At 40.0% G+C, this 24,353-nt stretch overlaps 2 protein-coding genes across 5 annotated transcripts in view; both read right to left on the reverse strand.

The window, feature by feature from the left end:
- The window catches only part of LOC122992893 (dynein, cytoplasmic 1, intermediate chain 2a), a 20,230-nt gene extending 1,501 nt beyond the window's left edge, over positions 1-18,729 (reverse strand). Inside the window, exons 1-15 of one of the 3 annotated variants that reach the window (XM_044366892.1) lie at positions 18,621-18,729; positions 17,022-17,139; positions 14,712-14,826; positions 13,137-13,224; positions 12,057-12,116; positions 11,573-11,688; positions 6,916-7,002; positions 6,537-6,699; positions 6,342-6,441; positions 5,412-5,537; positions 3,949-4,095; positions 3,750-3,863; positions 3,085-3,218; positions 1,967-2,111; positions 193-333 (exon numbers count right to left, since the gene is read on the reverse strand). In XM_044366892.1, the coding sequence (XP_044222827.1) occupies positions 193-333; positions 1,967-2,111; positions 3,085-3,218; positions 3,750-3,863; positions 3,949-4,095; positions 5,412-5,537; positions 6,342-6,441; positions 6,537-6,699; positions 6,916-7,002; positions 11,573-11,688; positions 12,057-12,116; positions 13,137-13,224; positions 14,712-14,826; positions 17,022-17,129 (1,644 nt within the window). In that variant the 5' untranslated portion in view covers positions 17,130-17,139; positions 18,621-18,729. Of the gene's footprint in view, positions 1-192; positions 334-1,966; positions 2,112-3,084; positions 3,219-3,749; positions 3,864-3,948; positions 4,096-5,411; positions 5,538-6,341; positions 6,442-6,536; positions 6,700-6,915; positions 7,003-11,572; positions 11,689-12,026; positions 12,117-13,136; positions 13,225-14,711; positions 14,827-17,021; positions 17,140-18,620 lie in introns of all 3 variants that reach the window. The other 2 variants (XM_044366891.1, XM_044366893.1) reach the window with 2 other exon arrangements.
- A 773-nt stretch (positions 18,730-19,502) lies between these two features.
- Positions 19,503-23,938, reverse strand: LOC122992869 (plasma membrane ascorbate-dependent reductase CYBRD1). Of its 2 annotated transcripts, none has more exons than XM_044366869.1 (4): positions 23,859-23,938; positions 21,747-21,955; positions 20,452-20,606; positions 19,503-20,325 (listed from the first exon to the last, which is right to left on the reverse strand). In XM_044366869.1, exons 1-4 carry the CDS (start codon positions 23,935-23,937, stop codon positions 20,046-20,048), a joined length of 723 nt encoding a protein of 240 aa, XP_044222804.1. In that variant the 5' UTR covers position 23,938; the 3' UTR covers positions 19,503-20,045. The 2 variants fall into 2 exon arrangements, with proteins under 2 accessions (XP_044222804.1, XP_044222803.1); XM_044366868.1 differs by lacking the exon at positions 23,859-23,938 and adding an exon at positions 23,050-23,369.
- Between the last annotated feature and the right edge of the window lie 415 nt (positions 23,939-24,353).

The following is a 24,353-nucleotide window of genomic DNA, read 5'->3' on the forward strand; positions in this document are numbered from 1 at the left end:
ACCATAACGCAGTAGAATACCAATCAAAGGAGCAGGATCATGCTCCGCATCCTCTAATACTGCTTCCACACATGGAGTCTTATATAGATTTGTCTAATTAAGATTTGAGTGTGGCTCTCTTACAGAATACACAATCTGGTTTCAGAAAACAGCTTTTTTTAAACATGTATACAGTTGGTGGAGATGTAGTACCTCAGTGTCATTGTTGAGGTTCCAGAGGTCGAGATGGCCCACACCGTCCACACAAGCAAACAGAGCAGGGTGAGTCGGAGACCACATGACATCGTACACGTAATCCGAGTTGTCCTCAAATGAGTAGAGCGGCTTGTTGTTCTGCAGAAGCAAAAAGAAAAAACATTATATTTATGACTTAAGTTAAAATGAGTTTATGCTGTAGGGGTTTCTATGTCTCTCTTTCTCTATACAAACGTGATTTTTAGATTTGGTCAAACATAGTTAAAGAATGCATAATCTTATGATGTTTTTAAAACCATCCGTTTCTCATTTCCTTTTAAACTGCCTCATTTTTAGCCACGCTAATAATGGTGACAGTTTAGAGATACTGGCCAGTTGACTGGTTTGCAGTAAAAGTATCTTGACAACTACTGGCTGGACTGGTAAAAAATGTGATGCAGACATTCGTGTTGAATGAATTGTAAAACATCATCAGGTCAAATTTTCAGTTTGTCAAGTATTTTTGCTTTATGACCAAATGCCTGCAAAAGTGATGACATTCCCATCAGCATTCTAGCAGGTGTTAGCATGCTAATAGGCTAAACTATGACGGTAAAAATTAACTGCTGAACATTACCAACAGGCTTAAAGGACGGGTTTTACAATTTTTCAAGTCTGTCTTAAAACATCAGTCAGGAGCCCAAATGAATATTGAAACAGGTTTCTCTTGCTGTAATCATCCCTCCTGTTCATACTGACCATTAGGAGATCCCTTCATAATGCAATTACAATGTAAATGATTGGGGCCAAAATCCACAAGCCTCCTGTGCAAACATTTATTTAAAAGTTTATCTGAAGCTAATATGAAGCTTCAGGTGTCCAAATTAGTCAAGTAGATATATTTCAATGTTACGGGCTTTTTAGTGGCAAAGTCTCTCTTTTTGTTGCTATACTTCCACTGCAGCCCAACAGGGAAACACTGTCTGAGGAAACACGAGGGAATCTGATGCTAAAAGGACTAAATGTGTCAGATATCCACTTGATATGACTAACTCAGACTGTTGAAGCCTCATATAAGCCTCAGATAAACTTCGGCATTTGGCCCCCATCACTTACATTGAAAGTACATTTAGAGGGGATCTTTAAATAGCTAGTATGATCAGGTGGAATAATTACAGCGAGGAAAACCTCTTTCAGTGTTAATGTGAGCACCTGACTGTTGTTTTAAGACAGACTTGAAAAACTGTGAATGTATCCTTTAAACAGAGTGTAGGCAGAAGGTATAATGTTGAATCTTTATGAGCTGACGATCAAACAGCAGCAGGGAGTATGGCTAACAATGGTGGTAACAATTCTTGCTGAAGATTCTTGTGTTTGATCTGCTCATTGAATGATCCAATTCCCTCACATACCAATTCCCCTAATTATCCCTTAATTTCTCTCTAAGGTGCACAGAAGAGATAGATCAGCTGTCAGTGGTCTTTAAATTGTTCTTTGACTAAATGGTCTGCCGTTTTTTTTTATCTGAACAGATAATGTGATGTTCTGTCTAAGCAATGGAGGCGCACAATTACCAGCTATGCTATACTTTTTTTACACCACCCTCTGGCTATTTTTTTTACCTTCATGTCACCACAAGGGTCAAAAACAAATTAGAGTGGATCTACTTAGCACACAGAGAAATAAAACTTCTTTCTCTCCACAGACAAGCCTTTTTGATGAAATAAAGTAATACCGAGGTTCTCTTGGACCTTTTCTCAAATCTTAAACATGTCCCAGAACTTCCTCATACCTTGGTGCTCCACAGCTTGACAGTCCAGTCGAAAGAGGAGGTAACAAACAGGTGGGAGAAGTCCAGGGGCCCTGCAGCTGTGTGGCAGTTGATCCCTGTGATGGGCCCATGGTGGCCCTCAAACATCTCACTGATACCCGCTTTGCTGTGGAGCACACAGAAGAAAGGGATGACGATGTTTAGTAATGATGACATTTGAATATACATTTCCATACGTTGCATGAAGGGAACAAACATTAGTTATGGACTGAGTGGAATCCCAAAGGGTTAACAGTTAATATTCCTGTTTCTAAATCATTTAGCCATTAAATTAAGCATGAAAGAAAGCATCGGGTGCAGATGGACGTATTCATATTAATCATTTACTTATATCATGTGATTACCATCAGGGTGGCAAAAGTGTCTGCAACCCCTCAACCACATGTTGCAGAGCTGTTACCCAACTGAGGCTCTAATAATTAACGTAGAGAGGTAAATACTCAGCATGAGTGATGCTTATGCATTATTAACTGTGATGAGAGTATCATACCATTGTAAATGAGGTGGAAAATTATTCTCCCAATTACAGAGGTGATTCTGCTATGCAAAACCTAGCAGCTACCCCCTCTCTGCGGTCTCTGGGCACAGTGCAGGACATTTCGTCTCGGGCGAACATGTTACTCACTGGAAGCTCTGATTTAAGCCACATTTCTACGCTGCCCTGACAGAGGACCATCCGCCATGAGCGGAGCCCCGGTCTGTTAAATGAGAACATTGTGGGATGAACTGCAGTTTTAATCCTCACTGGGACAACCGACTGTAAACAAACTCTCTCACCCAGAGGAACGTACCCAAAAGAGAAAAAAAAAGGACTGGGAAAAAATGATTTGTTTCCCCTGCATGTGTGCCCTGTTTATGTTGAACGACCTTTACAAACACAACTGACAAGCGGAAAAGAAAAACAGGATGACTGGGCAGGAGTGAAACCACAAACGGCAGGAGATCAAGTGTTGGATTTGTGTTGCACTGGGAAGTGAGTGGGCTATATTTATTTGACACACAGTTCTAGGTGGGCCTAACAAGTTGCCTCAGTTTCCTGGCGGGGTCCCGGAGGGACACGTGGTTGGTTATGTATGCACCTTCCATGACGACACGACATGTAGACAGAGCCGTCCTCGCTGCCCACCACGAAATTGTTGACATCTCCGAGAGGGAAGGACATGGAGGTGACAGCTACAGCTTTGGACTGCTTGAACACCAGCTCCATGCTGTCCTGCGGAGGGGAGGGAACATGGAACAACATCCATAACAAGCTCCCTGCTCAGGCTTTCTGTTAACACACACACTGCCAAACACAACCTATAAAAATCACTTGACAGTTTATTAATGAATAATCTAAATCCAACTAGCACTTTATAAAAAGCTGAAGTTTGACATTGAGGTCTTGGCAGCACAGATGAAATGACATAGCTAGCAAAGTTAATTTCCTTGAAAGTGAAAAATGAGTTGTAGAACAAATAAGGGTAAAGCCGGGGGAAATACCAAACTGGAATGCTAAAAGGAAGGAGTTCGGCCAAAATGTTTGACATTTAGCATGAAAGGAAGTGTGTGGAATGTGAAAACTGAAGAGACAGAAAGAACACAAAATGTAAAAGCTAAGCTCAACTCTTTAAAGAAGGTGTATTTTTGACATAAAATTCACATTTTATGAGTCTTTAATCCTAAATCATGCATGTAATTTAAAAATATTCCACTGATCACCTATAGGGGGAAAAATCCCACACACATTTACTGTATGTATTACCTGTGGCTGAGAGAGCATGTCCAGGCTCCAGGAGCACATCTTGCCATCGGTGGAGATGCTGATCAGGTTGTTGGCATTCTGGGTGCCGACAACATTCACACAGTACACTGGGTGCTGCAAAGACAACAAGGATTTCTTTTTTCATCTTCTGCTATATTAAAATAAAGTACAAACTCACTGTGTCAGGTGTTTACTGTACCGTGTGTGCTGCTGCTGACAGCGGAGTCCTCTGCACTGGGGTCCTCTTGTTGCTCCTGTTGTCCCACAGCACAATCTGCCCTGAGTACGTGCCCCCCACCACAACGTTCGGGTGGAACTTGGCGAATGCAGCAGACATAACAGCAGACTGTTGAGAGAGAAGAAAAAGTGGAGAAATTGATGAAAATGTGCACATTAGCTATGAGAAAGCCCGGCAATAGGCCGATTGCCATGTAGCAGAATGTCACATCCAATCAAACAATGAAGGAAGAACACATCCAGGCCTATGTCATGCATGAGCATCTTTAAGTTTTTAGTTTTAGGTCTTTTGAAATTACATGAAAGTATATTACTTATGTATCTTCTCTGAAATTGGTTTTCCATTCAGAACAATAAAAACTGTTATAAACTTAACAGTCAAAACAACAAATCCTCCACAGAAGGAAGTGACCTCCAGGCAAAACTGTATCAAATGTCTGGCTAAATGGTGGTAAGTTTTATATCAGCAACACTTGAAATCTTCAAAGCTGCCAATAATTTGTACACAGAAAACAACAACTTGCAACAGCTTTTTTCCTGCTTCATCTCAAAGTTATACAACTCTTGTTGTGCGTGTTCCCTCATTCTTGAAACACAACCCTACACATCTTTCTTCACTCAAGCCTCAGTACAGACAAAACAAACCCCAAGGCTGGCCAACAGGATTATTATTTATTTTTAGATTATGACTTTACGCATGATTTTTATTATTATGTGTTTAGGAGGTCCACACGCATTCACTGCTTAACCTTTCACAATCTTACCTTCACATTTTTTCTAAATGGACTTTTCTTTGACAGAATTGCAACATATGGATGAGAGAAATCTCATTTCCAGCCAACTTTAAGGCACAGTGCAAATTGCGTTCACACTTCTGTTCAGTTTTATTCATCTGAGCAATACGCCGGCATCGACATCCGCTCTGGAGGCAACAACATGTGGTTCTACTCAACTTGTCTTGCTCTAGGAGCCTCGGGGAAGGCAGTATAATAAAGCTGGGCAGAGCAGAGGAGCTCTGCTGCTCTCCCTGCTTGCTTGTCAGAACACAGGGCCCTTGTTTAGATGCATATGATAACCACCCCTGCCCCACACACTTAATCCTGCTGCAGTGCTCGGATTCCATTCAACTCCTGCGCCACAGGTCTTCTCCGGCGTCTCACAAACATGTGTTTGTGGATAGATGTGGTGGAGGTGGATGCCAGCACGGTGAACTCACAACATGGATAGAGGCAAGAGGGTGAGGGGTGTGGGGGTAGAAGAAGGAGGAGGAGGAGGAGGAGGAGGAGGAGAGAGGGTGAGCAAACAGGGGTTGGTTGGCGGGGTTCCACGCTTGTCATGGAAGAAGCCACTCGTTAGGATGAGGGGAGGGAGAGTGACAACGAAGGAGGGGAAGATTAAAGAGCTGAGAGGATTTGCTTTGGGTACCTGACAGTGGAAGACGTACTCCGGTGTTGTCTTCTTGTACTTCATGTTCCACACTAAGGCCACGCCGTCTGGCTCATGAGGAGCGTCCTCGTTGTTGTTGTATGAGGCAACCAGGAGTTCAGGATACTGGTGACAGAAAAATCAGCTCAAATGAATGTTTGAGGGGAGGCAGACATGCCCCCCCAGGCTTGGCTCCATATGAGCATGCCTGGCCTGCCTTGTGTGGTGCTGCTGAGAGGCTTAAAGAATGAGTAACCCTAGTTACGTGTGTCAAAGTTGCCCTACCCCCTAAGAACTTTGGTAAATTAACGTTTTTATTTCCTTTCATAATTTTAACCCAAAGCTAAAAGCTTAAAGCAATTAGAGGAACACAGTAGTAGACTGAAACAAGGCTCTTTTAAAACTGAAGCCCTCAATGAGTGTTTAAAACACAGGCAGAGACTATAGAAACACTATCCAGATGTAAACAAACCATTAACCTCTGCTGCTTCTAATACTTGATCTGTAATTTACAGTTTGTGAATACACAATCTTAAATCACAAGGGTATGGATTTCGCTCTGAGCAAGAAAATCCTGCGAACAAAGAGCTGGTGTTCAATCACTGTCAAAAGTCATTGCAGAATCATGCATGAAATGACCTTAGACACCAGAGGAAACAAATCATTACGGCCTCTGAGTAAGTGACAATTTGTGTGGGACATAACTTACTTTTCCTGCGGGACTTGTAGCTAAAAGTAAATGCTGTCAAACTCAAGCTATGTAATCATAAAGCATTATAGCTGTGCAAAGCTAAGTTGTTTCAACAGTCAATTAGCAATGCTTCTGCACACATCTGTTTTAACATTGACATTTTGATAATTGCAAACCATGTCTGAACGGTGCTCTGAGAAATGTGTTGATTCAATTGTGAAACAGAAAACAAAAGTGACCTGAGGGGACCAGTCCAGGCAGGTGACGACACGATGCTTGGACCAGCGCTCATCCATAAACTGCCTGTTGAGAGAGAGCTTTGCACCGGCCTGGATTTCACTGGGGAAAAACAAAAGCACCACAAATCAATAAAAGCACTTCTTCAACAGACCAATTACAAGCTTTAAAAAAAACACTTGTTGTCTACTTATTACCCCTCCTTCTCCTCCAGGTCACGGCCACTGTAGTCAAAGAAGACGTCCACATGCTCAGATAGAGCTCGCTCAATAATGCGAGTGCTGTGGTCGAAGAAATTCACAAACTCCTCCGAGTGCAGGATCTGGAGTTTTTCCTCCTCTGTCAGCTCGTGGGGGGGTGCTGTATGGAGAAACACACACACACACACACACACACACACACTGAGATGTAGTGAAGATCCTCACTGCTCACTGCCTTTGTGATATAGAAAAAGAAACCTCTTTGTACTCTGCAGAAAACTATTATAATATGTAATTGTAAAACCCCTAGAAGAACTGAAGTGGCTCAATTTCTGCAGAGTATGTCAATTATGCATCATCGCTAGTAGTGGAGTACCTTCCTCTTCCTCTGCTTGGTCCGGTTTCTCAGTCTGAGTCTCGACTACCGGTTGAGGCGGAGAAATTTCTTCCTCTTCTTCTTCTTCTGTGGATCAAAACGTGAACTATGTTAAACACAATGAACGTTAGAAAAACCACACCTATGAATTACAATTCTATACATTAAAAACTGTAAATGATTTTTTTGTGATATCAGATTTGTCAGAATATAATTCAAACTAACAACTTTCACAGAACAAACGATGAGGCCTCTATACAGAGGTTTCATACATTTTGGCACAACATCTTCCAACTTAATTATTTTCTTCTTTCAATAAAAGCTCCACCCAGTGATTATGGGGACAGCAAAAGACTGATGCCTTGCATTTGTTTGGTTTGTCAGCACAATGTTGCCTTTCAAAAAGAACCTGCTCCTCTAAAGCCGGGAAGTTTGTCATTTGTGTTGAAGGGACACAGCACAGCGGGTGTCTTGTTGTCATAGGGACCCCCGTCTTTCCCAACTGTTAATGAGACTGCAGCCATTCAACAGAGAGTCTAGCTGTCAGTGTAGCTGTTTCCTCTGTGTCCCAGTAGCAGGTTGCCCCCTTCTAGGCCACGGGGCAGCAGGGCAGAGGGGTGTGGAGCAGCTGCCCGGGCCCATCCCATTGGTCCGTCCAGATGACGGCATGGTGCAAAAGCAGATGGTGATGCTGGGATTGTCTTGTGCTCTTCAGAGGTGGCATGGGGATGGCACAGAGGTTTTCCGCCTGGCTGCTCCGAGACAAGCTTCTCCCTGAACGGCAAGCCTGTGCAATTACCGTCCTAGCAGGAGGTCCTGCAACTCCTATTCAACCTCAGAGAATGTACAACAAAATACAGGCCAGACCAGCTGGCAAACTGCACACCGGTTCTACCTCAAAGAAGATGAATGCGCTTTTTCAAAACACATCTCTTAGAGACGGTATATAGCCTATGCTTTCAATGTAAAAAAAAAATAATAGCAAAAGAAGGACAAAACAGATTCATGAGGAGAGGAGAAATACTTGCCTGGTTCATGCAGGCGTTTATCTTGGTATGAGCCTTATAGTTAATCTAAGATGACAGCGCTGCATGCCAGAATTTCCTTCCTACTGAGATAATCTAAATGATAATGTCATCTGTCACTTTGTCCATAAAGTGATTTATCCCCTTTTCTCAGATGGAGGTTTGGGGAAGAAGGGTATTGGGTGCACTGATGAGTTTACAGAACTGGGTTGATGACACAAGCCATTTCAATGTACGGCCATACTCTGCAACCAACAGGAGAAGGTTAAAATCTTTCCTTTCAAGGGCCTCAATCAGGCTTAAAGGAAAACAGTAATCACTGTCTTTCAGCTAGTCCCGGCCGTGCTCATCAGCCCTTTCCCTGGTGAGGCAGCCAGAGCAATCAACCTGCCAGGCATTAGGAGCGGATAGACAATCTGAAAATAAAGGGTATAATGCACCTGCCAGCCAAAATGGCCATTTGGAGAAAAGCTAGTGATCCTGGTGACCCCGCTGGGGATGTGTAGGGGGGAAGTAGAGCATGGGCGCATAGGGAGGGTGGGTGGTGGAGGAAGAGGTGGGGGGTGGGGTTTGCATTTAACAGAATTCACCCGGATCATCGATGTCCCATCCACTAACACCTCCTCTCAAAGCAAGCCCAATTATGGCTTTTGTACCACTTAAGAAATAAAAGCTTTTTTGGGGGAGAGCCGGACAGGAGGGGGGGGAGTGGGGACTAATCACAGGTCTTATTCAATAGACAATATATTAATGCAAACACGGCATGAGGCCAGTGATGTGCAAGTGTAAAACTAAATGACCTTTGCTCTCTGCTGCAGATGTCTCTCCCTTTCTATATGCCCAAACAGCACCAGGGTCTGACTTCACCACGTGCAAATCACTTTGCACAAACTACAGACCTCTTTCTCTCCTGTATAAAGGCCGATAATGAAACGGCAGGAGACAAAACTCCATCGATACACAAACCCACACACGTGCACTATCATTTATTGTTTCCTAAAATAGAGTACTTCTAGCACCAGTTTCTAAAATGCATTTTAAAAACTGTGATTGACTTTATCCAAGTGCAATGTCGACATTTGTGCTTGTATCATAGTGCTAAACATTTGTGTGAAGTACAACACATTTAGAATTGCTGCAAGGTAAATAAAAACACATCAGCAGTCACTGTTTAAGACTTTGTCATGTGTGAAACATGAGTTTTTTCCACCAGTGATTACACTTGTCTCTGATGACAATGAAGTCTAAAGATCACAAAAAGGCCAACAGAAAGCAGAGGTCCTAAACCAATACTCGCCTCCTTCAAAAAAAATGTCTGTCACACATAACATGAAAACTCATAATCTGTTAAATGAGACTGAAAACATGGACCAAATTATAAAAGGTGCCAAGACTGAAATCATACAACCATACACTAATGAAAAAAGGAGAATATACAAAAATTTCTGTTCAAATATGATAAGCTACTGTATGACAGAGGGACACAATAGATATTTAACAGTACTGATCATCAAGTGCATACAAGCTGGCCACAATTACAAGTGGCACTTCAAACAAGAAGGCCATTAAGGGCTTTTGTGATTAAAAGTTTTGACCTGCCTCTGAATTCAGAGTGATTAAAACAATCACATTCAATTAAATATTAGATTTACTAAACTGCTCTACATATTTCATATTCCTGACAAGCCTTTTTAAAAACTGCACCAGACCAACCACTCCACATCCCCCAAACCCCCCACCCCCAACCTCCAACAATATCTTACTCCATAATTACAGCCTCTTGTTGAGGAGTGCATGCTGATGCTGCATATTACCTACTAGTGGGAGCACTGTAGCGGCGGCACAGATATTCAACGATCTCCGGGCTTTAATCAATGTATTTACTGAACCTACAGATGGAATAGCACTGATTTAAAAATAAATTTTAAAAATTTGTAGACATCTGAAAGGACACAGATGATGAGATGTCAGGACACACGTGGCTAACGTTGACCGTGCAGCTCATCTTGTGTTTTGAAATGAGGTGATACTGTCAAGAAACACAAAATCACATAAAATGAAGATTCTCATTAACTGTTGAGGGGGTTTTCTTTGGGTCAATAGAGCGGGTGATGTAAAAAAAAAAAAAAAACTTAAATCTTTTACTTCTTTCTCTGAGGTGTCTCGCAGACACTGTGGGAACCCTCGTTTTGTGGCAGCCAGGGCACGGGAGCCGCTCCCTCTGCTGCCGCCGCCCGCTGACCTTGAGAGTGCCGCGCCGTTGCCTCCTTTTGACAACATGATAAATCGCTCAATCAGAGAACAGGCCTGACGCCACCCCACACATCAAAAATGCGCCGAGGGGAGCAAGCTGGGAAGGGGATGCCGTCTCATCGAGTGCCAGAAGTGATGGTGTGAAAATGCACAATGTCACTGAGTGTGTTTTGTTATGTGCCTGTTCGGTGAAGGGAGAAGACAGGGAAGCGAGGGAGTTGATGAAATGATTACATAGTGGCAGAGAGGGGAAGGGGGCCTCGTGTTGAACAGCTGGCAGAAACCATCGTTGTTTAACACAGTTTTACAATACCCAGTAGAGTCCAGAGTAAAAGGGAGACGAGGAGCAGAGGGATGCTCTTCATCCTTCACTAGTTCTGCTAAGACTGTTTCCACAAAATCACACAATTTTTTTTTTATCTTACTCACTCTGCATGCCACCTCAGAATTTTCTACACATCACCTGATCGAACGACAACCAACAATCTGTATACTGTTTAAAATCCTAACCAGGCTTTCAGGCGTATTTAAAAAGATGTGTTAGCTGATGCAAATAAATCGAGCAAACGGCTAAAAAGACAGACCCGTTCCAGTGGTTGAAGTATTTTAGGATCTGTGGCTAGTTCTGATATGTCTTTGTAAAAAAAAAGAAAAAAAAAAGAAAAAGAAAAAAAAAGTAAAATACTAATCAGGATTTCAGTCAAGCATACTATTCTCCATCTGTCATTACATAAATCAACCACAAACAAGCGGCACACTTACAAATATTGCATATTTTATAGAACATGTGTTCAACATGTGGATGTTAGCCCAAATATTCTCTTTGGCCAACCACATGAAAGCTTCAGAGCGGCAATTACATACATATCGACATGCTTCAGAGGCAGTAAACAGTCGTATGTGCAGCGCTTCATATCTTCCCTCCCAATCTCATTTCTTCTTCCTGTCACTGGTTTTCTCATCCTGCTCGTTAATTATACCAAAGCATCGCTGGTCGTAGAGCTGCGTGTGGGGCTCAGAGGAGCAGGTCTTGTCTGAATTTAATCTGTGCCCTGACTTCTTACATTTCCTGGGCCTCATTTTTCCTTCACTTTCATCTCAGCGCTTGGTAAAATCAAATGTCCTCCACTTGTTGTTCACTTCCGGTACCCACTTGTACGCTCATACAGAGCACAATACCCGTGTTATAGCTATTTGTCAGGAAGTGGTGCACTTTTCTTGTAGCAAAATAAGCTTTTGTTAGCAAAGAAGCTCTACCTTTTAATGGGCAATTACATTTCTGTAAAACTCTCTATGAATCCACGTATTCAAGCACACAGTTAAGTATATGTTGTCCTGGTTTTTCAAAGTTAACCTGTACAACAGTATGTTAGTATCACCTTCTTTTTGCTGGGTCATGACAGGCGTCTGGGTCTCTTTTGTGTAGGACACAGTTTCACGTGGAGGGAAGTCCACTGTAGTGATTTTGGCCATTCCCAGTTTTGGAGTTCCCCGCCTAAAAGCACAGAACAACTCAAACTTTGCAAAGATCAAGATCACTGTATAACAGTTATGATTTTATCAAGAGAAAATATACAACAATACTCCTACTATTGTATCATTTCATTTTGTAAAAAAATCTCACCTCCTTACAGGAAGAATCTTGTGCTGATCAAAGTAAGTAAATGAGTGTTTCATGTGATGGACTTCAGATTAGTTTATCAACCAGTGCAAATTAAAAGATATTCTCTGACCAATCGTGCATGCACGACTTGACTGTCTTACTGGACTGTATTAACTGAGTAATGACTGAGACAAGTAATCATGCCATAGATTGAGAGAAGGGAAAATGACCAGGAAAGGAGAGAAGAGAGTGTCCAGTACCCCAGCTCAGAATCAGAGTGAAGTTGAAGTGTGGACGGGTCAGAGTCCCAGTGCAGAGTCCTGGTTAGTGTCACAGCAACAAGGCAGCATTAGTGAGAGAGACAGGCAAGCACAAATGAGGAGAGGAGATAAAGTTAGCATTATGGCACACAACATGCTGATTGGATCTTTGGTCGGTTAAACCTGGATGTTAAAACACACCTAAAACTGGATTTTTTGATATATTTTTGTGTTCAGATCAAGCTTGAGTCTGCCTACACGAACCCAGAGATGTAAGAATTCATCTGCTTAAAATGCATGGACACACAGACCCTCTGAGGGGGATGACACAGGGTGTAATGTGCAGCCTGCGGGGCTGATACAGCCTGAACTGTGTCACACCAAAGGCTCAGAGTGTTGTGTAGACGGAGAGGGAGGGAGAGAGAGAACCCTCAGGGAGAAAACATGACCTCCATGTGTGTAGGAAATGGCCATGCTGGTGAGGGAAATGAGTCAACACGTAGGGGGAACAGCTCCCTGGGCCTGATGGGACACTGGGGGAGCTTAAATTTCAGCCCAGGGAAGGGGCTCTAATTAGGGGTTAAAAAGTCCCCCAGGCATCACAGCAGCCTGCTGTTTTATTGTTAATTTAGGATCGCCTTAATTCAACGGCACACAAATTAAATAAACATGCACTCTGTTGGCACAAACTCATCATCATTCACTGTAATGGTATGAGACTTTGTAAAGGTTTTAGCTCAGTTGCTCTTAATATAATCAGCTAGAGTTTTGAGTGCTACAAAGCTCACAAAGCAAAAACAATTACAAGGACAATGGAACATTTTCTTGCTGGCATAAGCACAACTGTTACAGCAAAAAGCACAAAAGAGCTTTAAAAAAACAGATATAGATACGAATAAAGCGTTTTTTTGGCTTAGGTAGAGAAATACTTATTTCTTACAAAAATGGACCTTGACTTTGTTTCTACAATTGTAATATACTGAAGGGAGAAAAAGATCTTTGTGATTCAAACATTTTCTGAAGACTGTGTGTGTGTGTGTGTGTGTGTGTGTGTGTGTGTGTGTGTATGTGTGTGTGTACCTGGGTCCCACGGCTCCATCAGAGTCCTGGCTCCCTGCCTCACTTGGCGTGCCCGCCGATTTGGCAGTCGGAGACATGGGAGGAGGGACTACATAATGAGACAGACAATAATAATCTGTTACAATGTAAAGATGCTAAGCGGTTCACAAGAATGAGTACAAATGCATCGTTGCCGCAGTGGCAGCTTTGTTCAATCAAATGTTGTCAAATCTTGGGAGGTAGTTTTCCTGCCACCTAAAATATCAGTAAGCATGTTGTAATGTGTGTACAGCTTGAAACTGGTAGCAAAGCAAGCTAAACATACAAATCAGAAGCTGTGGTAAGCTCAGCCTGCCTAAATTGACTTTGTGTTTTTTATTTTGTGGTATTTTAATTAAATGAATGTTTGAAAAAAATGCAATACCTTGCAGAACAGAAAGACTATGAGATAAACACACGAAAATGATTTTTTTTCTCTCATTTCCGGTTCAAGGTTTTTTGAGACTTCTACAGAGTCTTTTATGGATCTCTTCTGCCACCTGCTGTTCGAAAAGTGACAGTGCTCTAAAAATCCAGCTCTGGGTGGAAACCAACACAAGTACAGCAGATACTAGTATTATTTTACAAATATTTGTTTCTTTTATCAGTTCTTCCACTAGTACAGTATAGGTATTTATTGTGAAATCTACTTTTATCTATAAATTGAAACTTTTATTCTTTAAAACTATTAACTGTTTTTCTCTGTTGCTTAGGAGGAAAAAAAAGTAGTATAAACTGCAACATGTCAGAGTAGTCATGTGCACATCCACAAAGCCTCAGTGGAATAAGTGATGGGTACAAAAATCAATTAAACTGCAATACAAGAAGTACCTGCACACTAAATCAAAGCTCTCTTTAATTTTCTTAGCAACATTTTAACCAACTACAGGGCTTCCAGAGGAAAATACCTACAGGAAGGAAATGAGGGATATGGCAAAATGACCAGTGACATCAAAATCATCTACATCATATGTCTACAAGAAAGGCAGGTAGGTATATCCATTTAAAACATGAGGGGACAAGGTGTTGAGGGAGTAGATCCAATGAGTTTCCCGCCCCTTCTAGGCAGTTTTGCAACTTTTTCAAAGCTCAGATATCTCAAAGTATATTAAAGTATAATATTATGGCCAACCAACTTGAAATGAGCTGCTAGGGGATTAAGCTGACTACATGTTTTAGATCTGTAGTTCAGCATATTAGATTTGAATTTATAATAATAGAATTATGAGAATGAGAATGATTATGAGATTAAACTGCTGTGTTTAAGCATTAATTTGGTAATTTAAGTTAGTAATTTAAGTTATTGCCCTCTTTATACATATACTGTAGAAGCCATAACAAGGAAAAATATGACTGTCCAAATATCATGACAGCAAAGTGTGTGACATATATTGGCAAAATGAGCTACTGTGACTGTTTTTGTTTATAAACAGGTGTATCAGAGGATACATGAAAACAGGCTTCTTGAAGACATGTTTTTCCTACGGTTATATTTAAAAGGCAGAAATCACAACAGTTAAGCATGAACAATCCCACAACAGGTCATATAAAACATACCAACAGGAACCTCTGGGGCTATGCCCATACTCTGTAGCAAGGCATCAGCTTCACGTCTCTTTTTCTCCAGGTCAGAGTCGTCCTGGTGAAGTGCTGCATCTTTCAAATTGTCCGCCTGTTTGGTCATTAAAACAAAATATGTCATATATTCATGCAATCTCTAAATATCCACATTACATTGCTTTGATCTTTGAGAAATACAGCATAGAGGACTTAAACTTGTTCACAGCTGTACCATGTTTTTTATCCACTAATACATTTTTCAGGGTAGGATACATTCAGTGATCGTACCACAGTTGATAATCCTCAGTTTTTCTATGTTTACATCATTACTTTCCAATGATGAGAAGTACATGTGAAAATTGCTCATGGTCAGTACTGCAGATTATTGTATTTCAGTCAACCCACTGCCAGTGAAGCTGTCCAAAGTTAACAACAGTGAATAAGAATCCAACTTAAAGTGCCTGATAAAATAGTTTAAATAACTGTAACAGCTTGCTAAAGGTGTGTTTTTTCAGCATCAGTAACACCTTGAGTACACAGAACATTGATTTATGAAAAAAGAGGACACCCAAAAGCAGTATTTAATTTAATGCATGTATACTAAAAGGACAGCTTTGCATACATGTCCATCGTTTGAGTGACAAGTATCATTTGTCCTTCAGCCTGTGGTGGAGATGAAGATTGTCTCAACCATTTTCAGACCAAATCACAGGGTGCAGGTGTGTATGAAGCTTTCATTTACTGTACATTATTCCTGCTGGTGTCTGCACACACAGTAGTTTGAGATGTCAAGACAAGGCTATCAGAGCTTATTTTCTTATCTTCAGAAGAAACTGTATGCTGCCTATTATTGTTATGAAAATTCAGTCAGATGATACATGATAATACACATGGACTCATTTTAGTTGTATTGTTTTGTTGTTTTGCTTTGATTGTATGAGGTAACGGCCAAGTTAAGTGTTTTCATAAACTCTACTTACTCTCAATCAACTGGCAAAAAACTACACTAGAAAAACATTTTCCTTTGCTAACTTTATTTTGATGTCTTAGATCATCGATGTACAATGTATTTTCTACTCGATACACACACACACACACACACACATATTTATATAAACTGCACAAATCTGAAGTACTTGATGACAGAACTATGATACAGAGTGTCAAATAACAAGTTTAACATCTTAATCTGCACATAAACTGGATCATAAAGAGATTTTTCGATTTCATATACATCACACAGCTAATTATGTGATTAAATATTAACTTTAATATTTAATTCGCCACATATGTGATGGGCCTGTCCAAACTGCAGGGGTATATGGGAGGATATTAAAAAGGAAATAGAACAATTTTGCATACAAAATTAAACTTTGACCCAAAGCTATTTATCTTAGGCATACCGTTGGGAAATCAAATCGTGAAAAAGAAAATGTATTTATTACTTTTAATAGCTAAAAAAAAGAGATTACAACCCTATAGCTCCAGCCACAACTCCCAAACTTAAAACAATGGCAAAAAAGGTTAATGAGGTGTTTATTGTGGACAAGGTCACAGCTAAAACAAATAAAAATACAGTACACAATATTTTCATGGATATATGGTCCATGGACATCATCTATGTGAAAAAAGAGCTAGAATATAGAAAACTGCAATTTTCCACTGTCTTTCTTCTTCTTTTTTTACCATCATTATGTTAATTAAGTTTTTTTCTTGAGTTATACCGTGGTTGTTTTTCTTTTACATGATGTCTTCATGATATTCCATGAAGTTTATATGTAAAGATAATAAAAGAATGTGGAGATATTAATGTACCAAGTGATGGAATATTTGATTTGTGTGGCATAAATAAAAAGTTTTTAAAAAACGTATGTGCATTGCATCTCATTCACAAGAGTTTAATAAATACAAACAAGTTACAGATGACTTTCTGTGTAAAAACAATGCTGCTGTTTTTAAGATCAGTACACCACTTGTCTCAGAAGAATCTTAAATCTCTGTAAAAGTCCTCAGAACATGTTGTGCATGTGTGTCAAAATAACCTTCAGTTTTCCAGTTTTATTTAAATTGTTGTGAACTAAATTTGACTCAGATACAAATGCTGGCTGTCAGTGAGATCTTGTCGATTTCTGGAGAAGAATTAAGCATACAGAGGCAATTTGCATTTGAATTGAAAATGATTTTGCCATGTTCACACTGAGCCATTAATAGTTTTGAAGGTGTTTACTTACCATATTCATTTTTGCATTCAATATCAGTGAAAAACATTTACATGACATGATAACATTTCCAAAATATTAAACATACCTCTTTCTTCTTGCGCTCCTCCTCCTTCCTTTTCTTCTCCTCTCTGATTTGTGCCAAACGTTGCTTCTTCCTTTCAAGCTCTGCTTTCAGCTCGCTTTTGTCAGACATGATGCCACAGCTGTACACAAAAAAAACATATTTTTTGTTTTTCCCTCATGTTCTGTCAAGAGTACATTGGAAAATGATGTACTTTTGGACAAATAAATCTCTAGTTTCCAAGAAAGTATCAACATGTTTCCTGTCAGACTATACTGTGTACTGATGAATAAAGGCAACAGTGCTTTAAAAAGAAACCCTAGTATCTCCTGACAGCTGATGCTCTTAGCTTCAGCACCACCTTTTACTGTACTGGAGACAGCAAGCTACTCCACTTAGCAGATCACACAATTGTAATAACCTTAGTGTGTCACAGTGTTTTCTGTCATCCCTGCTGCTGCGTGAGTTGGATACCTTAAAGTCCCCCTCCACTCAAAAATGTGTTTTGCTTCATGTTCCCACAGAGGAATATTTGAGCTTCATTGTACAGAATGACATATGCGCAGAGTTTGAAACTAGAAGGCTGTTTTCACATTCATCTGCTGAAAGTTTCTCTGTGCTCAGTGAAAATCTGAGTTAAAGGGGTGGACCTCCAAGCATGATTTGTGACATCACAAATACTTTTGAAGCCAATCCTGGTCCAATCAATATTCACGTTACACAAGTGTGATGTAGAGACATGAAGCCTCCAGTGTACATACACCGAGGATGGACTTCACAGTGAAGTAGGAGACATCTTGTGTCCAGCATTCAAACTTTTGAGATTAAATATATTTGCTTATTTTTAGATTCTGGATGTTTAATGAGAGAGAAGGAGTATGTGTCATTTCAAGGATTTCAAAGATAATTCATCTTTTTTGTGGAAAAACTATATCGTAGAGTATTTTTACATACATCTTAAAATGTATTTGGAGGGAATCTTCAAATGTTTGGAGAGAAATTAGACAGTTTCTCTATTAAACGTCACTCAGCTTAAACCGCAGTCATTCTAACCAGTCATTGTCAGCTAGCTAATAAAGAGCCCCACCCTACTGTTCTCACCGGTTAGCTTAGCACTGCCTTATCTATCCGTTTAAGATATATGCCTCCAATCTATATTGGCTTATTATAAACGCATTCATACTATAAACCTGCTCCATATTACATATTTTATTCCGCTTATTACACCATAGTTTCACTGGAAAACACTGCAGCATCAACCCGGCCCCGGCTAGTTCTCCTTGTTATGACTGGCTAAATAGCTAGCTTAGCCATCCCTATTATACAATAACTCCTTACAAAGACCACACGGAACGTTAATGAAATGTGACGCCTGCAGTAAAATATTTCCCACTCACTAAATATGAGATTTGCACAATTCAGCCTATAACTTGTATTTAGCGATGTAACTTGGCTTAGCTGGGTTAGCGTTACTGGTTAGCCCAACGGTAGCCGTTAGCCGGACCCTTTTACTACCTTTTACTGTCATGCACTCTCATCCCTACTGAAACACCGACAAATACTTTAAATGCCACAAGGTTGTGATACTACAATTAACATGACAATTGTGAGTAGTTAACAAACCTTAAAGCAGGTTTTCGACCTGATAGCAAATGCCCGTAAGCAACACTCAGCCAAAACAAACGAGCGTTCAACCAACTACGGGTGCTGCGAGGAGTCAAAACAGCGATGTGGCTTTGACGTGTCTGTGCTGCTGTCATCTGGGGTCAAGCGTCAAGTGTTTGAGTTGGTGAAATATTATTTAAACAGCAGCGTTAATTTCAAGACGAGTCTTTGGATATAGTGCTTAAATTAAGTGCTTAAACTAAGTGGTTCATTTTTAAAAACATCATCTTTGACAGTAATTAATATTGAACTGTAACAGAAGCCTAATGGTTAAAGGACAGGTTCACAGTTTTTCAAGTCTGTCTTAAAACAACAGTCAGGTGCCTATATGAACACTGAAACAGGTTTTCCTTGCTGTAATCATTCATCCTGTTCACACTGGCTGTTAAAAGATCATCTACAAATGTGCTTTCAGTATAAGTGATGGGGGTCAGAATCCACAGTCACTTTGTGCAAATATGTACTTAAGTTTATCTGAAGCTCATAAGTCTTCAGCAGTCTGAGTTAGCAGTTGAGGACTTTGGCACTAAAAAGACTAATATTGAAAGATATCTGCTTAATTTGACTAATTTGGACAAAGCATTATATTACCTTGAGATAAACTTATAAATATTTTTGCACAGAAGGGGGCTTGTGGATTCTGGCCCCCATCACTTACACTGTAAGTGCATTATGAAGAGATCTTCTAATGGCCACTATGAACAGGAGGAATGATTACAGCAAGGAAACCCTCTTTCAATGTTCACCCAGGCACCTGCTTGTTGTTCTGAGACAGTCTTAAAAAATTGTGAACCTGTCCATTAATGTAATCACTCTACTTCCCAAGAACTCAATGCTCACTTTAAAATAATCGTCTTTATTACATCTAGAAAGAGTACAACATTTCGAGCCCAAATTGGCTCTTCATCAGGTACAGAGTCTTAATGCAGTAACTCTATAACAATCACAAATTAGTGCACATAACATTGACTGTGTCCTATTGTATTAATATTTTCCTTCTCTGCAGTCAATAATTATTATAGAGCATTAATATTTCTCTAAATATTCAAAAGACATTTATGTAAAACGTAAAAAAACCCAGATATCAGCATAGCAGGACTATATATAAAAAGTCAGGATTATTTGTACAGTGTATGTCAATAAAGTAAATTCCCACATCATCATCACAATCCTGTTAGAGTAGCCAACCATTATTTATACTTGCTTACAACAATAGATGTTGCAGGAAACAAAACCAAGCTCAAAAATGCAAACATATAAAAACATTTTTAAGGTGCAGAAAGTTTTGTATGGAAAGATCAGCATGATTACATTTCTTTCTTTAAACTTTCTCTGACCAGTGTGGTCACCCATACATTCGACACTTACACAGTTATTTTGCACTCAGTTACCCTGATCATCAGACTTGTTATTCCTCCTCCTAACATCCCCGCAGGCCTCAGCATCAGCTTCATCAGACAGTTGAGACAGGGCTGGACCCACTTTGGTGTTGTCCTCACTTCCCCCATTGGTATGCAAAGTATGCAGGATCTGGTCACTGGGGCGTTTCCAAGATGTTCGAGTGGCAATCCAGAGGATCAGAGCTCCGAAAACCACTAAGAGGACTCCCAGAACGTTTACAAAAATTGCCTCAGGTGGAGAGTCCTTATACTTTGGATTGTCCCTTAGTGATTAAGCACAAAAAAGAAAGTTATACTTACTGTTAAATAACAGATTCACATTTTATGTGCAGTTTGTACATTTCTATAAACTGTTCTAAGTCTTCATTTCTTTTTTTTTTAATACTTACAAGCCAAAAATTAGTTTCTCTGTGATGCCCATGAGTGCCACAGCTATAACACTGCCAAAGAGTAAAAGACCGCTGTAGACATGGATGGGCATAAACGCTGCTCTCCAGGATACAGGTGTAATCGGTATCAAGTACATGCCAACTCCTAAAACAAGCTGCTCGTTGAAGGAGCAAAAAAAAAAACATTCACTTGTCAGATAAAGTACCAATCGAGACTGTTGTTCACAATGACTAAACATTTTAGAAAAAACCAGTAGAGAAAGAAGTTCTTGTTTTCTGGAGTTCTCTAATCTAAGAGAATCTCTGTGAGTTACAGTAAACATACCGTCCTTCTCTATACCTATTGTGTTGCACCAGTATATAACTCCATAAAAGACACAAGGTGGGAAAAGTAGTGGTTTGAACACACTGTAACAATAAAGCTAATGGTGCACAATGTCAAAACACTGTATGAGACCTTAAATCAGTGGTGGAAAGAAACCAAGTAAAGTACATTTACTCAAGTAGTGTACTTAAGTACAATTTTGAAGTACTTGTACTTTACTTGAGTATTTCCATTTGAAGCTACTTTACACTTCCACTCCACTACATTTCAGAGGGAAATATTGTACTTTCTACTCCACTACATTTATTTGACAACTTTAGTTACTTTTCAGATAAAGATTTGACACAATGGATAATATAACAAGCTTTTAAAATACAACAGATATCTAGATGTCTATGAGTTGTTAACAGCTCCACCAAATGGTGATTTTTCCCTCTGAACTTCTCACATGGTTTCCTTTCAATAAATGTTCAAATGATCCAATATTTCACCACAAATCAAAGATTAGAGAAAAAGTCCAAAAACTGAAAACAGATTTGTGTATCAGAACTTTGTTTTTTCTTCTTTCCTCTGCCATTAATCATCTAATGATCCCTCAGATTTATCTGGTGACCCTTTGAACAGGCCCAATGCTTCACTATTAATAATCTAATGACATCATACATAATAATATATCAGTCAGAGGGACCAAACCACTACTTTTACTGCAATACTTTAACTACATTTTACTTCTAATACTTATGTACTTTTGTCAAGTAGGATTTTTCATGCAGGACTTTTACTTGTAAATGAGTGTTTTTACATTACTGTATTGGAACCTTTACTAAAGTAAAGGATCTGAATACTTCTTCACCACTGCTTTAAAGTCACACTATTTATTACCAGTAGCATCATCAGTACAGGATCTCAAATAAGTCTCTATTTATTAGTCATTACTATAAAAAAAGTTGAAAAAATAGAGTTGATTTACCTGCAGACAGTACAGTATCACAGCCGTCAGGCCCAGCCAGCTGTGCAGGCTGTACATGTTGGGGATTTTGGCAGTATTGTGGAAGTCAAAAACCGCCACCATAGATATAACAGCAAAAATGAACGCCAGTAAGTTCAGGCCTGCGTGGATGAACTTCATCATTAGTTTGCTGCACTGCCAGGTCCATGGGAGTCTGTAGACAATGATGGCTGAGAGAGAGAGAGAGAGAGAGAGAGAGGATAATTCACTCAGTCATTCAACCAATTCTTGATGTAACCATGATACACAATTGGCAAAACAAACTCATTTCCTCCTTTGAAAGTAGGTTCATCTGCCATTATATTACTTTTATGCATGACATGCACATATTTAAAGTCCTCCTCCACTCAAAAATGTGTTTTTCCTCTTGTTTTTTCAGTTGGATGTTTGAGCTTCACTGTGCAGAATGATGTATGTGCAGAGTTTGACACTAAAAGGCTGTTTTCACATTCATCCGCCTATGAGCTATGACCTATGATTTGTGACATCACAACTAGGTCGAAGCTAATCCTCGTCCGGTATGCACAAGTGTGATGTGGAAAGCTGAAGTCTCCAGCACATAAACACTGATGATGGACTTTTCTGTGAAGTGGGAGACATCTTGTTTCCAGCAGTTAAACTTTTGAGATGTCATTTTTAAAGACTTAAGCAAGATAATTGAACTTTTTTCTGTGGAAAAACCATATCTGACATATATTATCATTTAAAGTCGAGTCTTTTGTAGACATCTTAAAACATGTCTGGAGGGGATCTTTAAGTTTGATAGGCTATGATAGATGTGGTGGATATTAAAACTCAATTTAAATAAATGCACTGCTATTGTCATGATAAAAAAAAATACTATGAAGTCGTAAAACTATGAGAGACCTATATGTCATGAATTAAGTTACTGAAAGAAATATGCTTAGGTAGCCTGTGTGTGCAAGCCATATCAGACCAACTCATAACCAACTCAAACTCACTTTTCATAACAGTTATACAATGAAGAAGTTTCAAAACACTGCATAACACCTGGTAATATTTTGTCACAGATGTACAATACACAAGTGGAAACTTGATATTTTAGTGCCCAGTTTCGGTGACTGTGTCTCTTACGCACACTTCTCAGCAGTAACCTCCCACCTCAAGATCCTTGAACGCCTTGTGTGAATGGGCCTTGAGCAATGTTTTCCTTTAGTTGTTTACATTCCTTCCAAACATACTCCCAGACAGCCTGCCGTCTGAACACCATATTTCATAAGAAAAACCCAAAAACTCCTCTCACCTATGCCCTGCAGGAAAATAAACCCAGTGACTATCAACACCGGATGCCAGTTGAACTCGGCCGGTCCTCCATCCCAGGCTAAACCTTCTTTATAGTGGAGGACCCATCTCAGCACGAATATTATGGCGACAAACCCGACGGCGGCGGCAGCAGACAGGACGATCAGGAACTGTTTTAAACTCTCCATCGCCATCAGCGTCAGCAGCAAGACGGCGCGACTTGACTGTAGCAGCTGTCCTCTCAACAACTTCAAGTGGTGGCTGTGGAGGACGGACCACGGTCACATGACCCTGTGCTGTGCAAATGTTTGGAGGAAAGACGTTTTGTAACTTTCGTTGTTACAGAAGACTTTTTTTAAATAGTATAATTTTCTCCTGGTTTGTGCTGTGTCATCCTCTGACGTGTATAAAAACCATGTGTTGTTTTCCTCTCTGTAAAGTCATTCACAGTTTGAGCTGCAGGTGTGCAGTAAGTGAATCAGGCTGGGCAGCTCAGGTGCCTTTTAATACTATGTATTAATATCACTTATTTAATATTAAAGTCACAAAATGGAGGAAAATATTAAAACAGGAGACGCAAAACCTGTCAGGGTGCCCAAATTCACACAAAACCCCTGAAAACTTTGTGTCAATCTCGGGTATTCAGCTTCTAAGTTTCAAGTTTTAGGTGATAATCATTAAGTATTAGTTCATCAGTCAAAAACTTTCACCAAATTTGCAACATGCAAACTGCAGCTTGCAACAGAAGATCATTGCCTCTCCTGTTCATTTTAACACTTTTCACTCATCAAAACAAACACTAAAGCCTACTTGCATGAGGACACAAGAATCCCACATTTATCAGGAATCTCCAGATAATAAAACACGTGACACATGACACTGCCTCCATTTGTTATCTGCATGTACGCATTGTTGTTGAGGCAGGGGGCCAGTTAGTGCCTGTTCGTTATTTATCAGAGGGGTGGCTTGGGTGTGACTTTTTTTGTTTTATATCTTGACTCTCCCCGGAGATATTTTTCCTTGAGCCTTCCTGAGTGACTGGGGGAAAATACATGACTCTCCCTCCACCATATTTTATTATATCCATACAAAAGGTGGGTAGTATTGGAGAAAATAAAAAGTAAAGGCTGACCTTTTCCAACCATTACATTTAATAGCGAACCGTGACTCATAAACTTCTTACGCCCTTAGACCCCCCTTCCCTCGTCGGGAAAAAAGCAAACTGCCAGCCCAACTTATTGTGTCCTCTCCTTTAGTACTGCAAACGTTATCTATGACAATTCCTGCTCTGAAACAAAAATAAGA

Source organism: Thunnus albacares, chromosome 11 (assembly GCF_914725855.1).
Source record: "Thunnus albacares chromosome 11, fThuAlb1.1, whole genome shotgun sequence".
Lineage (NCBI taxonomy): Eukaryota > Metazoa > Chordata > Actinopteri > Scombriformes > Scombridae > Thunnus > Thunnus albacares.